Below are 13,114 nucleotides of genomic sequence, written 5' to 3'. Positions count from 1 at the left end.
AAAACTATCCGGTTGCAGCGAGGTGGAAGCTTCAGAAGGGTCACGGGGAGAGGGTCACGTATCGGTCACTGCTTGATCGTATATAGTTTGATGACGTATGCTTGAGGCCTTATGAAGAGCACAGGGAGATCCAGGACTTTGAGGAGGTTTTTTGGTATTCTGGCTGGATTATGTGCGGTGTCCGTAGGGTGTACCGTCACTTGCCCAAGAGGGTTTTGAGGCAGTACGGATACATCCAGACCATCCCCAGGCATCTGACTGATGTTGTAAACCTCCCACCGCCTTACATTGTGCAGGCGTTCGTCGACTTCCGCACTCACACGCTTAAGGCGGCCGATTGGGGTGAGCAGGCAGGAGAACAGACATGGCACATGGCGGATGGCTGTGTGCTATGGTACACTAGGGTGTCTCACCCTCAGATCTTGCCACCTCTTCCAGGAGATTTTTCGAGGCCTGTAAATGAAGAGCAGATCATTGCAGAGCAGTGGGAGCGGTATGAGGCGAGAAGCTCGCCTGACACCTATGACATGGTTTATGGTGTTGTTGCCTACGCTGATTGTAACACCCACTTTTATTTAATTAATTATTTAATTGAGTCTATACGAGTTATATTATATTTATATAATATATGTGTGATTTACGATGATTTGAGATGATTTATGTGATATGATGATTTTTATGAGGAGATGAGACTTATTTTGTTGTTTAATAAAATAAGATTTGAAAATAAAATAAAATATTTAGTTAGAGGCTGTTTTGAGATTTTAGAGAGTTTTGGGGGAGAAAGAGAGATAAGATAAGATTTTAGGAGGAGATATAAAAAGGAAAGACCTAGGTTTTTAGAAAAGTTAGTACGTACGACTGTTTTTGGAGAAAAGGGAGAAAAAGCCAAGAGAAGGGAGAACACCTAGGAAAGCTGCAATTTTCTTCAAACAAGGTAAGGGTGAGACTAACTCTGCAATTTTATTAATCATGTAATCCATCTGGTTGTATTTAGCAAGAAATAGGATTGAATTGGAGAAGTCGAGAATTAGGTCAAATTGTTAGAATTGATGATTAAACGGTGAAAATTGGTTAGATTGATGTAGAAACTGTCCTTTGACCTTAGAATATGATTAGGATGAATTCTGGAATTGAAATTAGACTTAAAACCATGTGAGATGATGGATTTTCGTAAAAACTGCACTTCTGCCCGAGCCTATATTCATCTCTCGCCCTCGCGAATGATGATCCTCGCCTCGCGAGGGATGAAGTTCATCGCTCGCCACGCGAGCCAATTACCCTCGCCTCGCGAGTTGCACGTCGCAGCTCGCCACAGCGAACAATGTTACTCGCCATAGCGAGCATGACCAGAGAGCATGTAGAATTCTATATTTTTGACTTTTGAGTTGAACCTTAGATGTTTTTGAGTGCCTAAAGATGTTTATTAATGATTAAATGATAACTTAGAATGAGATTGAACCTGGTTTAGCTTAGAACAACATTAGTTGGGAATCTGGCTAGTACTCCCCATGGCGAGCAGATGCTCTCACCTCGCGAGCACTTCCAGAACTGAGTGCAAGTGAGGATGTTGCGATCTGTGTCGCATAATTTGATTAGAGATGGACCCCTAGGTAGTAATGTGACCTATTTAAGAAGTTAACTGCAATCTGTGAAGCTGTTATGAAATGTTAATGTTGAATATGATGTGATTTAATGATTAATTGCATTACTTGAGTTATGAATGAGTGATTGAAATGTTACTTTTATTTGATATCGTTATGTGATGTCATACTGTTGTTGCAATATGCCTATACTGCTATTGTTATTTAACTATGTTGCATGAATAGATATAAGATGATCAAGACGATGTTGAACCTCCAAATTACTGGATACATAAGAGATGATGATTAAGATGTTTTAAGAGATCGAGTCCATGCATTAGCATACATATGTTGGGGGCTCATGCCCTGGAGCTTAGTACTCAACACGATGGAGCATTAGCTCAAATTAACGATGGGGGCTTATGCCCTGGAAGTATATTAATACTCAAATAGCGATGGGGGCTCATGTCCTGAATTGGTACCACATGCATATAAGAGGTCTAAGTTGCATAGTCGCATAGTCGAGTCAATGATGAAAGATGTTAAGATGCTATGAAATTTATGATGCTTTAATGAAGTGATTACATGATATATTATTATCTATGATGTTATGATGTTTATGATGCTTATGTCGAAGATTTATGTTGTTAAATACGATTGTTGAATTATATTGATTAATATTATTGTTTTGTGAAATCTCACCCCTTCTGCTTGGAAATGTTGCTCTTCGTATGAGTAACTTGCAGGTGATCGAGCTTAGAGTGTTGTGTTGTTGTCGTGAGTGACTTATTCCTCACTGAGTCGATTAGGTTGCTCTGATACGTAACGAGATGGGGTCTCTTGAATTGCATGCTTCTATTCCTTTACGTATTTGACTATGCTTTTATGATTAAGTTGTTTAACTGATTTATGAGACGTCTAGATGAGGCCTGCGTGCCAAAACTATTTTTGATGATGAAACTAATTCCGCTGCGATGTTCGAAGAATTTTGTCGAAGGATAATTTGTTATCTATCTATTTATGATTTTTGAGAAATGTGATATCCCGTTTGTGACGTGTTACTCTGATTATTGTTGAAATTTTTATGTTGGGAAAACGGGGTGTTACACTGATGCTCAGTTAGGCCAGGAGGAGGTCATGAGCATGACCCCTCGGTAGTGGTTTCAGGCCATGAGCCATATGAGGGAGCAGATCGCGCCGATTTTGACTAGGAGGCGAGGCCAGAGGCCGAGGAGGAGGCACCATCAGTAGGACCATGACCACTAGTAGTATTTTGATTTTTAGGACTTGTTTTTTAGTTTTTGTGTTTTCATGACATTGATTTGTATATTTGTATATTTGTACTTTGATGACATTACTTTTAATTTCATGGGATTTTTTACTTTGTTTAATGTATAAAAATGTTGGTTTAATTAAGTTGTGCATTTGCGCCAGTATTTTTTTGTTATTTGAACTATTATGATGAATTTTAAATGTTTGTGTAATTTGAACCAAATGTCGGTTTGATTTAATTATGGACAATTGTAAAAGATATTGTACTTATCTTGTTTATGTCCGAGTTTCAATGTTGTATGAATTGTTTTGCCTTTCGAAATGCTCTGATTTAATTACAGGGAAAACTGGCCAAAAAAAGGCTTGGAAATGTTTTAGAATGATGCAGAGCTCACTGCCTGCATAATCAGATTTCCTCGGCAGTTAACTGCAGCCGGGTTTCTTAAACTTCGGCAGTTAACTGCCAAGGGGCAAAAACGTCATTTACTCGTGTGGCACAACCTTATGTAATGTGGGAACAACAATTCTCTCATCAGACTGCTCAATGAATTTTCTCTAATGTGTTAGAGGTATCGGTAATTATCATATTCGGATTGCTTTAAAAATTTATATATGTCTCAAAAACCTGTTCTGAATTTTATTGAGGACCTAGCATGGGTCACTCAGTGCAAGGATCGGTTTGACTATCTTCTCTCCCTAATGAGTGATTTCTTTAGGGATAGATGTGGTTTACCAAACTACAGATTTCCATAATTTGTTTTATGGTGTTTTTTGTTGTTTCCTTTATTCTTGCTTTCTGTTTTTTCGTTGGAGGGTTTTGGTCTAGTCCCCCCTCCTTTGTATTTATTTTCCTCATTTTTTAATAAAATTTTTAGAGTTTGGCGGCATAGGATGGAGATTTTGCGGGGTGCCAACCTAGTTGGGATGTCGATGTTGCCTCTTGATGTCTATCCATTCTCCTTGCTTATCAAAAAAATATGCAGGCAAACTAAAATATGTTGAGTTCATAAATAACTTTGTTATATGTCTTGACAATATTTTGTTTATAAATCAATATATCAATAATTTCCATTAATTTATATCTACACTATATATATATATATAAAAAAAATAAAAAAATACTCCTTTCAACACACTTCTGGGTTGGAATTTTCTTTCCAAAAATACCCTTAATTTTAGATTTTAATTTTAAATACAAATAACACGAAACAAATATATAACAATAAATATAATTTAAGGAGAAAACTTACACAATTCCTCATGAAGTGTTCTTACTTACTGTAAGCCAATTATAAGATAACACGTGAATTACTAATTCACGTCACTAATTGTTCCCGTTAACCCTCTTTTACCTCCGTAACCACAGATCAAACTCACAAAAAAGTGGCACAAAACAAAAACTCATGCAACTTTTTTATCAACCGCTTTTATGTTGTACATCTGTGTTGACTAAAAAAAAATGTTTTACATCTGTGTTGTTCCCCTCAATACAACCGACAAAGATTGCCAAGTAATACACAAAATATAGTATTTCCATATTTTTTATTCTTTTATTTTATTAATATTATTATTTTATTTTATTAATATAACTTACCCTTCCTTAGCCTTTGATAAATTATAACAACCGCGAGCAAAAAATAATGGTAAAAATTGGACTCTAAATCCTTTAAAAGAAAGATTAGTTACAAACGTGAGCAAAAAATAATCTTAAAGACTGGACTTTAAATCCTCTAAAAAAAGATCAGTAACAAACGTGAGCAAAAAATATTGTTAAAGATTGGAATTTAAATTCTCTAAAAAAAATATTAGTAACAAACAAGAGCAAAAAACAATGTTAAAGATTGGACTTTAAATCCTCTAAAAAAGATCAGTAACAAACGTGAGCAAAAAAAAATTTTAAAGATTGAACTTTAAATCCTCTAAAAAAAGATTAGTAACAAACGTGAGCAAAAAATATTGTTAAAGATTGGTCTTTAAATCATCTAAAAAAAAGATTATGACTCAAAATATTTTAGAAAAAGATTTGTTAGCACTATATTAAATATTAAATTTTAATAAGTAGGGTTCTCACAGTTCATAGTTCGTTCCCGCATTGTTTAATTTTTCTCAACCTCTCTTAACCCTCTGCATCAGAATTCAGAATTAACCTGTAAGTTTTTTTTTTCTTCTCTTTCTTTCTTTCATATTACAACTAATCAAAATCGATTAATTTTATGGATTATTTGACTTTGCTAGTTTTTAAGTGATTATGATTCAAATTGTTTATGATTAATTTCAAGGATTATTTGACTTTGCTGGTTTATAATTGCTTATACAAACTATGATAACGTGACTTTTTTTTTTTTTTATATATATAAAGAGAACCGTGTTTTTTTTTTAATTATTAAATAAATCATTATTTTGTTTAAAGCAATGTTTCTTTTACATAACATATCATTTATACATTTATGTTATAAAGTTACTAATTACTATTAGAATAAACAATGAAAGATCGTTATTTTTTATTTTATTTTATATGCAGTCAAACTAAAATATGTTGAGTTCATAAATAACTTTGTTATATGTCTTGACAATATTTTGTTTATAAATCAATATATCAATAATAAAATTTAGTCAATATATCAATATTTTGTCAAAAAAAAAAATCAATATATCAATAATTTTCATTAATATTTTAAAATTTAATCAAAATTATATAAAAAAACATAATAAAATAATCACATGCGTTAGTGCAGTAGAAAGAGCGGACACGGACACGCTAGTTCTCGTCTTTCCGCTAGTAATTCAATAAATTTAATATGTTTTGATACTCAATATTTCTATTTTTTTTTCCTTCAGAAAGAAAATATTTATATGTTTTTCTATTTTTCAAAACTGATTATTTAACCGCTAAAAAAATTGATTATTTTATCTAAGAAAATAAGTCTCCAACCAAATTTCATAATTAATATCATTAATCACAAAATCTTCTTAATTTTATGGGTCTAATCGTCATTTTACAAATAAAAAAACCAAAAAACAAAAATATCAGAAAACCAAAACAATACATAAGGAGCGGAGAAGTTTAATTTGTTTTACAAATGACTTGAAAATTGATACAACTATTTTCCTTAATAAATAAAAAAGTAATTCTTTTTATTTTATCACTTCTAAGTCTAAAATTAATTTCCTATTTTTTCTTGTGACAATCAAATATTTTTATGCATTGTTTATACCAATTAAGCTAAGCTCACGAAGACTTCCATCGTTTTTCTTTTACCAACAATCCGTATTCCCCTTCTTTCTTGTAATCTTCTTAATTTTATGTATTTGTTTGCAAATAAAAAAGTCAGTTTGTTATTTATAAAAAAAAAAAAAAAACGAAAAATCACACGGCTAAAAAGTCACAAAAGTGACGATGGGTCTATTACCAATTTGTTTGCAAAGAAAAAAACAAAAAAAATCACAAAAGTAATGGAAGAATTTGTTTGCAAATAAAAAAATACATACATTTTTAAGAACAAAACAATTCATGCATAATCTTCTCAATTTTACGTGTTTAATTGTCGGCAAATAAAAAGTCAATTTAATTTTAATATTTAAAAAAAAAAAAACCAAAATAATCATAAAACCAAAAAGTCAAAAAAGTCACCGATGATTTTGATTTCCCAATTTGTTTGCGAATAAAAGAAAGAGTCTTGTTAGAACACACTTTAAGCATACTAAAACAAATAATTATCTTTTAAAAAAATTAAATATTTCGATTTCCAATGCAATAATTACATATATTTTTATAAATATTTTCCTACTTATGGTCCTTAAAGAGTGACCGAAGAGTTTGTTTACAAATATAAAAAAAATAAACAAAACTAAAACAGTACATAAAAATGAGGGAGGAGAAAAAACTAATTTCATATGCTAATAATAATATATGAAAGTTAATCAACAGTCACCAAAATTCTTTAATTAACCTATTAAACTCATAATTTTCTTAATTTTGTAGTTTAATGGCCAATTACATTTAAATCATTATTAAATATTAGCGTTGAGAAATACACTCTATTTTCGTCTGTCTTTTTTTTTTTTGCTAATACGTATAAATTACGAACAATAAATTTTATCAAATTTTGACACTAACGATATAACAAATATAATATAAATTCTTATTTTTTCGAAGATACGAATAATATAACATTCTTACAAATAAATTTGTTTAAGGGTATAATTGGAAGTGTATTTCATTCATATACACTATAGATAGATATTTTGCACTTTCACATTGTATCAAAGCAAGATTCAAGAAAGAACAAAAACAAGTGGAAAAAAGATTGTTTATTACGTTACATGGGCCAACTTGTTTAATTATTATCAATTTTAAAAGGCATTTTGCACATAAGCGTAAAATTTTATGAGGGTATTTGCCTATAATGTTACGGTTAAAAAAATCCAAATTAAAAAAAATAAAATACCCTCTATAACATGGCATTACATGTCAGACCACGTGACAATGCAACATAGAAGGTCAACGACCACATCATGTTGACTTTTTTGGTGGTGTTCGGGGTACGAACCTTAAAATTTGAATATATTATGCATTGTCCTTACCAACTGAAAGTTAAGTTCACAGGGACCCAAGTCATGTTGACTAATAGAGGGGACAAATTGACCAACATTTAACAATTTTAAGGGTTTTTTCCTTTTCTCAAATTTGAGGTGATTTGCAAGAATTTACAATTTGGGTGGGTAGGGTTGTCTATTTACTCTAATTATTGATAAGGTAAACAATCATTTTAATTCTTCAATGTGGTACGAGCTATGACTATAGTTCCTAAATGTAAATATGTCTTTTGTTAATTAATTTGATTCTCAAATATGTCATTAGTTAGTTTAATCCTCGAATACGTTTTTAAAGGATTAAAATAGAATCCAGATTACGTAATTTAAAGGATATTTTTGTAATACATAGAGAGGAAAAAACTAATAGTCTAAGCATTTTAGTATAAATTTGGACGACTTACATTTGTTTATTTTATTCGATTCGATCAAACAAAAAAACATGATAACATTTTGTGATAATCGTTCAAAGACAAGGAGACGTCTACGACAACACTCTCAAAACGTCACCGTTTTTACTCAATCGGTGTCGGAAATCACCGCCGACATGCCGGAAGAAATCATCGTTGAGATACTCCTTCGACTTCCGGTGAGATCCCTCCTTCAATTCAGGTGCGTTTGCAAACTCTGGAAAACGTTAATCTCAGATCCCCAATTCGCAAAGAAACACGTTTCGATCTCAACCGCTTATCCACAATTGGTCTCTGTCTTTGTCAGTATTGCAAAGTGCAATCTCGTATCTTATCCTTTAAAACCACTGTTGGATAACCCATCAGCCCACCGTGTTGAACCCGCTGACTTTGAAATGATACACACCACATCAATGACAATCATAGGTTCATGCAATGGGTTGCTTTGTTTGAGTGATTTCTATCAATTTACTTTGTGGAATCCTTCTATCAAATTGAAATCCAAACCATCTCCAACCATTATTGCTTTTGATAGTTTTGATAGTAAGAGGTTCCTATATCGTGGCTTTGGCTATGATCAAGTTAACGACAGGTACAAGGTCCTAGCAGTTGTGCAAAATTGCTATAATTTGGATGAAACTAAGACCTTAATTTATACATTTGGGGGAAAAGATTGGACAACTATTCAAAAGTTCCCATGTGATCCGTCGCGGTGTGATCTTGGTCGGTTAGGGGTTGGGAAATTTGTGAGCGGCAATTTAAATTGGATAGTTAGTAAAAAGGTGATAGTTTTCTTTGATATTGAGAAGGAAACGTATGGGGAGATGTCGCTGCCTCAAGATTATGGTGACAAGAATACTGTGTTGTACGTTTCAAGTAACCGTATTTACGTATCTTTCGATCACTCTAACAAAACTCATTGGGTTGTGTGGATGATGAAAGAGTATGGAGTTGTTGAGTCATGGACTAAACTGATGATCATCCCACAGGATAAGTTAACATCACCTGGTCCTTATTGTTTATCCGATGCCTTGTTCATTTCGGAACACGGAGTTCTCTTGATGAGACCTCAGCATTCTAAACTCAGCGTATATAACTTGAATAATGATGGTGGCTTAGATTATTGTACTACAATTTCTGGTCAATTTGCACGTTATCTACATATTTACAACGAGAGTCTGGTATCACCACACTGGTAATTCATATATTCTATTGTTATCTTTTAGTTTTATATTAATGTTTGTAGTGTGATCTTCTTTCTAATCTTTTCCAGAGGAAAGTATGTTGTGTTGTATTGTATTGTAGTAGAATAACTTGTAACATATTAGTTCTTCTTTTACTTAACATGAACAAACAAACAATGGACATAACAATCTATTTTGCATTGCTGTAGTTTCTTTGTCTCTGTATGTTTTAATAGTTTATGCATGCATATCGTTACAATTTCAAATTATCTACATCTCAATCAATTTATTAGAAAAACTTCCCTCAAAAAAAAAAAAAAATCAATTTATTAGAAAAACTAAGTCTTTCTTCAACAATACGGCTAAGTTAATAATGAGATGCTAGGTGGTAGATTTGCTTTGATTCTGCAACTGAAGAACAACTTAGATGGTTTAATAGACTGGTGCATAATTACTTGCTTGAAGTAGGGTGTGGACATTTGGTACTAAAGGACCAAGAAATGATAGTTAGGGGTTGTTGTAGTATCTTGGATGGGGATCTCATACTTTGCTAAGGTGCTGGTTTTTGTAGATTTAGTATTGAGTAGAGAAGTTAACAAGCTCCAACCACAGACCAAACTTGGCTCCAGCCACATAACTCATTTTTGTTGCTGTCACAATTATTAGTAGCTCATCTTCTGTACTTTTTTTGCACAAGTGCAACTTTTTTTCTCTTATGAATATTTTGATTTGGCTTCTTGAAAAAGATTACTCAATCAATTGCAAGTTGGTTTGAAATTATAAATAATAACGTTCATTTTCAATAGAGAATCAACACGAGATTAAAATAAGCATTGAGGAGATGAGAATGTTGCGTTGGATATGCGGTAATACTAGACAAGATAGTATTAGAAGTGACAATATTAGAGAGAGTTGGGGTAGTGCCTATCTAGCAAATATGGTGAGAACTCGGCTTTGGTGGTCTGAGCATATAGAGAAAAGACATGTATATTCTCTAGGAAGGAGAGTAGATCAGATGTATAGTAGTCAAATCACTAGAGGCAGAAGAAGACCTCGAAAAACTATATTAGAAACTATCAAGAAAAATCTAGAGATTAACGAGTTGGGTAAAATATGATATATGATAGAACATTTTGGTGTCGTTTTATCTATGTATCCGATCCCACTTAGTGATAAGATAATGTTTTGGTGTTGTTTGTTCATTTTGTATTTTTTTTTATATTTAAATTTATTTTTATGTACAAAATTGCATCATATTTTCATGTTTTATTTTAAACTTTCATATTTAAATTTCATCTTTGATTTTGGACAGTTACTTTTTGTTTTGTGTAGGCTAAAACACAGTCAAAAGAAAAACAAAAGAAAAAGGAAGCAAAAACTAGGATCCGAAAGTCCAAAGCATGTAAGGTATGAACTAGAGAGACGGCCCAAAGCTTGTTTTGTAAAAGTTTATTGAGCTGTGTATACCGTGGTGCTGAAGGTGTATCTTTAATCTTTCTTTATTTTTGAAAATATATGTTGGTGTCCATTTCTAATTGCAATTTATACTATTAATGACAATGATTGCATTATGGTTTGCCCTTATTGATTTTTGTAACCCCAATGTAGACCTTTTTATGATTTATTAACATGCAGCTACGATGAACTTCTGAAAATTATTGTTGTGTTGATAGTTTTGTAGTTCCACGTGGTTATTAGAATTAAATCATGAATTTTACCGTTCTAGAAGTCATCTGCAAATCATGTGTCGGGAGTTCATTAGTTTGTCAAGTGTAGCACAATATATAGTTTTTAACGTATTATTATCATCCGTTTTAGTTTGAGCAGGCTGCAATTGCTAATAACACCTGCTATGATGAGATTCTTGATGTTCATAGCTTAGTAGCATCTAGAGGCAGGTGCGGCAAAACGGGTCCGATCAGTCGGGCTGACCTGTTTAGCCCGCTTTTTTTGTCGAGTTGTGCTGAACTTGTCCCCTCTTGTTGGCATGTCTCGTTTAGTGCCCTGAAAAAACAGGGCGGGGTCAGCCGGCCCACCAACTTGTGTCGTGTCTTTCCTTCAAATTTTGATGTGGGATTGAGATTTTTTTTTTTGTTTTTTTTGCCTATTTTTGTTAACATTAACTTGCCGAGAGATTTAGAAGCTTAAAATATAGGTTATTTGGGTTAAGTGAAGGCATAAGATTAGTTTAATATATCAAGCATCTTTGCTTCTTTTCCGTTTTTTTTTGTTGACCTTTTATTTGTATTAGCATTTTTTTATTTCAAAGATTTATTGATTTATTATCCCTCTATAATGTGGCATTACATGTCAGACCACGTGATAATGCAACGTAGAAGGTCAACGACCACGTCATGTTGACTAATAGAGAGGACAAATTGACCAACATTTAACATTTTTAAGGGGTTTTTGCCTTTTCTCAAATTTGAGGGGAGTATTTGCAAGAATTTACAATTTGGGTGGGTGGGGTTGCCTATTTACTCCCAATTATTGATACGGTAAACAATCATTTTAATTCTTCAATGTGCTACGAGCTATGATTATAGTTCCTAAATGCAAATGTATCTTTTGTTAGTCAATTTGGTCGTCAAATGTGTCTTTAGTTAGTTTAATCCTCGAATACGTTTCTTCATTGGTCAATTTAGTCCATAAATTTATATACACAAGATACACTAGGGGGTGTTTTTAAGTTCAATACATTCTGGGACTATATACGTTTCACACCAATACGTTTTTCTCACATAATCTTTAAACTAACTTGATAGTTCAATCGTTACTGCTTAGTGTTCTGCTCCTGTTTGTACATTCACTCATGCTAAAGTTTGGTGTTATGCAGGCATTCATGATAGCTCTTACACTCTAAAAGTGACATTTTATCATGAAGGGAACTCCTTAACCAAGACTGTCATTGCGTCACAGGTGAAACATAGCTTGTCACTCAAAGAAACTGCTGTCACCACTGTGTGACAGAATACCTTCTAGATTAATTTTAATTATGCTATTTTCTGTAAATCTTTAAGCCCTTCTATTCCCTTCTAAGGATATTGTCGACAATAGTTAGCTAGCAAATTTCTTAGATTGTGGCAATGATTGGGAAATTCATTGCAACCAAATTGCTTACTTATAGCCTTCAAGGAAAATGGAATATGCAGACAATTCACACTATTCAATTTAGAGTAAATTACACTCTCCTCCCCTCAAAGTTGCTTGAATTACGCTCCCCTCCCCTTTTATGTTAAAATATACACTCCCCTCCCCTCTTATTCAAAATATATTAGAAAAAATTTCACTCCTCTCCCCTCCCCTTAGAGAAGCTTGAATTACATTTCCCTCCCCCCTTATGTTAAAATCTACACTTTACTCCCTCAATATATAGTTTTTATTTCTAACAATCTAGAAAAATAATAATAATCTAACACACTTAAAAAAAAATAGTATTGCGGGTCTATTTTAATATAATAAAAAATTAAATACATATTTTTTGCTATTTTTTATTCATAATTTCATTAATATGTAGTTTTAAACCCTAATATAAATATGAAACAGCCAAAAATAAAATAAAATATGTAAAAAATTATTAAAGACAATAAAGCATGGTTATTTTATACTCATTCAAGCATCTTATAAGGAAGGGGATTATAAATTTTATTTTTCAAGGGAGGAGAATGTATATTTTAACATAAGAGGGGAGAGAAGTGTAATTCAAATATCTTTGATGGGAGGGGAGTGTAATTTACTTTTCAATTTATCCTTATAAATTCTCTTCTTATTTCTTCTCTTTCTCGAGTTGCATGCAAACATACATTGTTAAAGGCTCGATTTGACAATTCCGGCAATGCAGGTGCTCTCATTCCACAAAGGGTTTTGATAGAGACTTTCAAACAATGACACAAATTGGATATAACTTCTTCAATATCCAACAACATTACTAGTATTAGATATTAATCACTCCTACATGTTTAAGACTTATTTTCTTTTCTTAGATTTATTTAGGCTTAATACATCCTTTGGTCCCTTAACTTATTTTTGGATTTTATTTTGGTCCATTAACTTTAAAATGTCTCAAATTGAT

At 32.5% G+C, this 13,114-nt stretch overlaps 2 protein-coding genes across 2 annotated transcripts in view; one reads left to right on the top strand and one right to left on the bottom strand.

Moving 5' to 3' along the window:
• The window catches only part of LOC11439638 (hypersensitive-induced reaction 1 protein), a 32,114-nt gene that overhangs the window by 6,628 nt on the left and 12,372 nt on the right, over nt 1-13,114 (bottom strand). The window lies entirely within an intron of this gene.
• On the top strand, nt 7,852-12,216 carry LOC11438079 (F-box/kelch-repeat protein At3g23880). Its single transcript, XM_024781054.2, has 3 exons — nt 7,852-9,053; nt 10,375-10,449; nt 11,879-12,216. The coding sequence occupies exons 1-3, from the start codon at nt 7,891-7,893 to the stop codon at nt 11,886-11,888; spliced, it is 1,248 nt and encodes a 415-aa protein (XP_024636822.1). The 5' UTR covers nt 7,852-7,890; the 3' UTR covers nt 11,889-12,216.

The sequence above is a fragment of the Medicago truncatula genome, chromosome 4, assembly GCF_003473485.1.
Source record: "Medicago truncatula cultivar Jemalong A17 chromosome 4, MtrunA17r5.0-ANR, whole genome shotgun sequence".
NCBI lineage: Eukaryota > Viridiplantae > Streptophyta > Magnoliopsida > Fabales > Fabaceae > Medicago > Medicago truncatula.
This window is presented reverse-complemented; position numbering and strand designations above follow the sequence as displayed.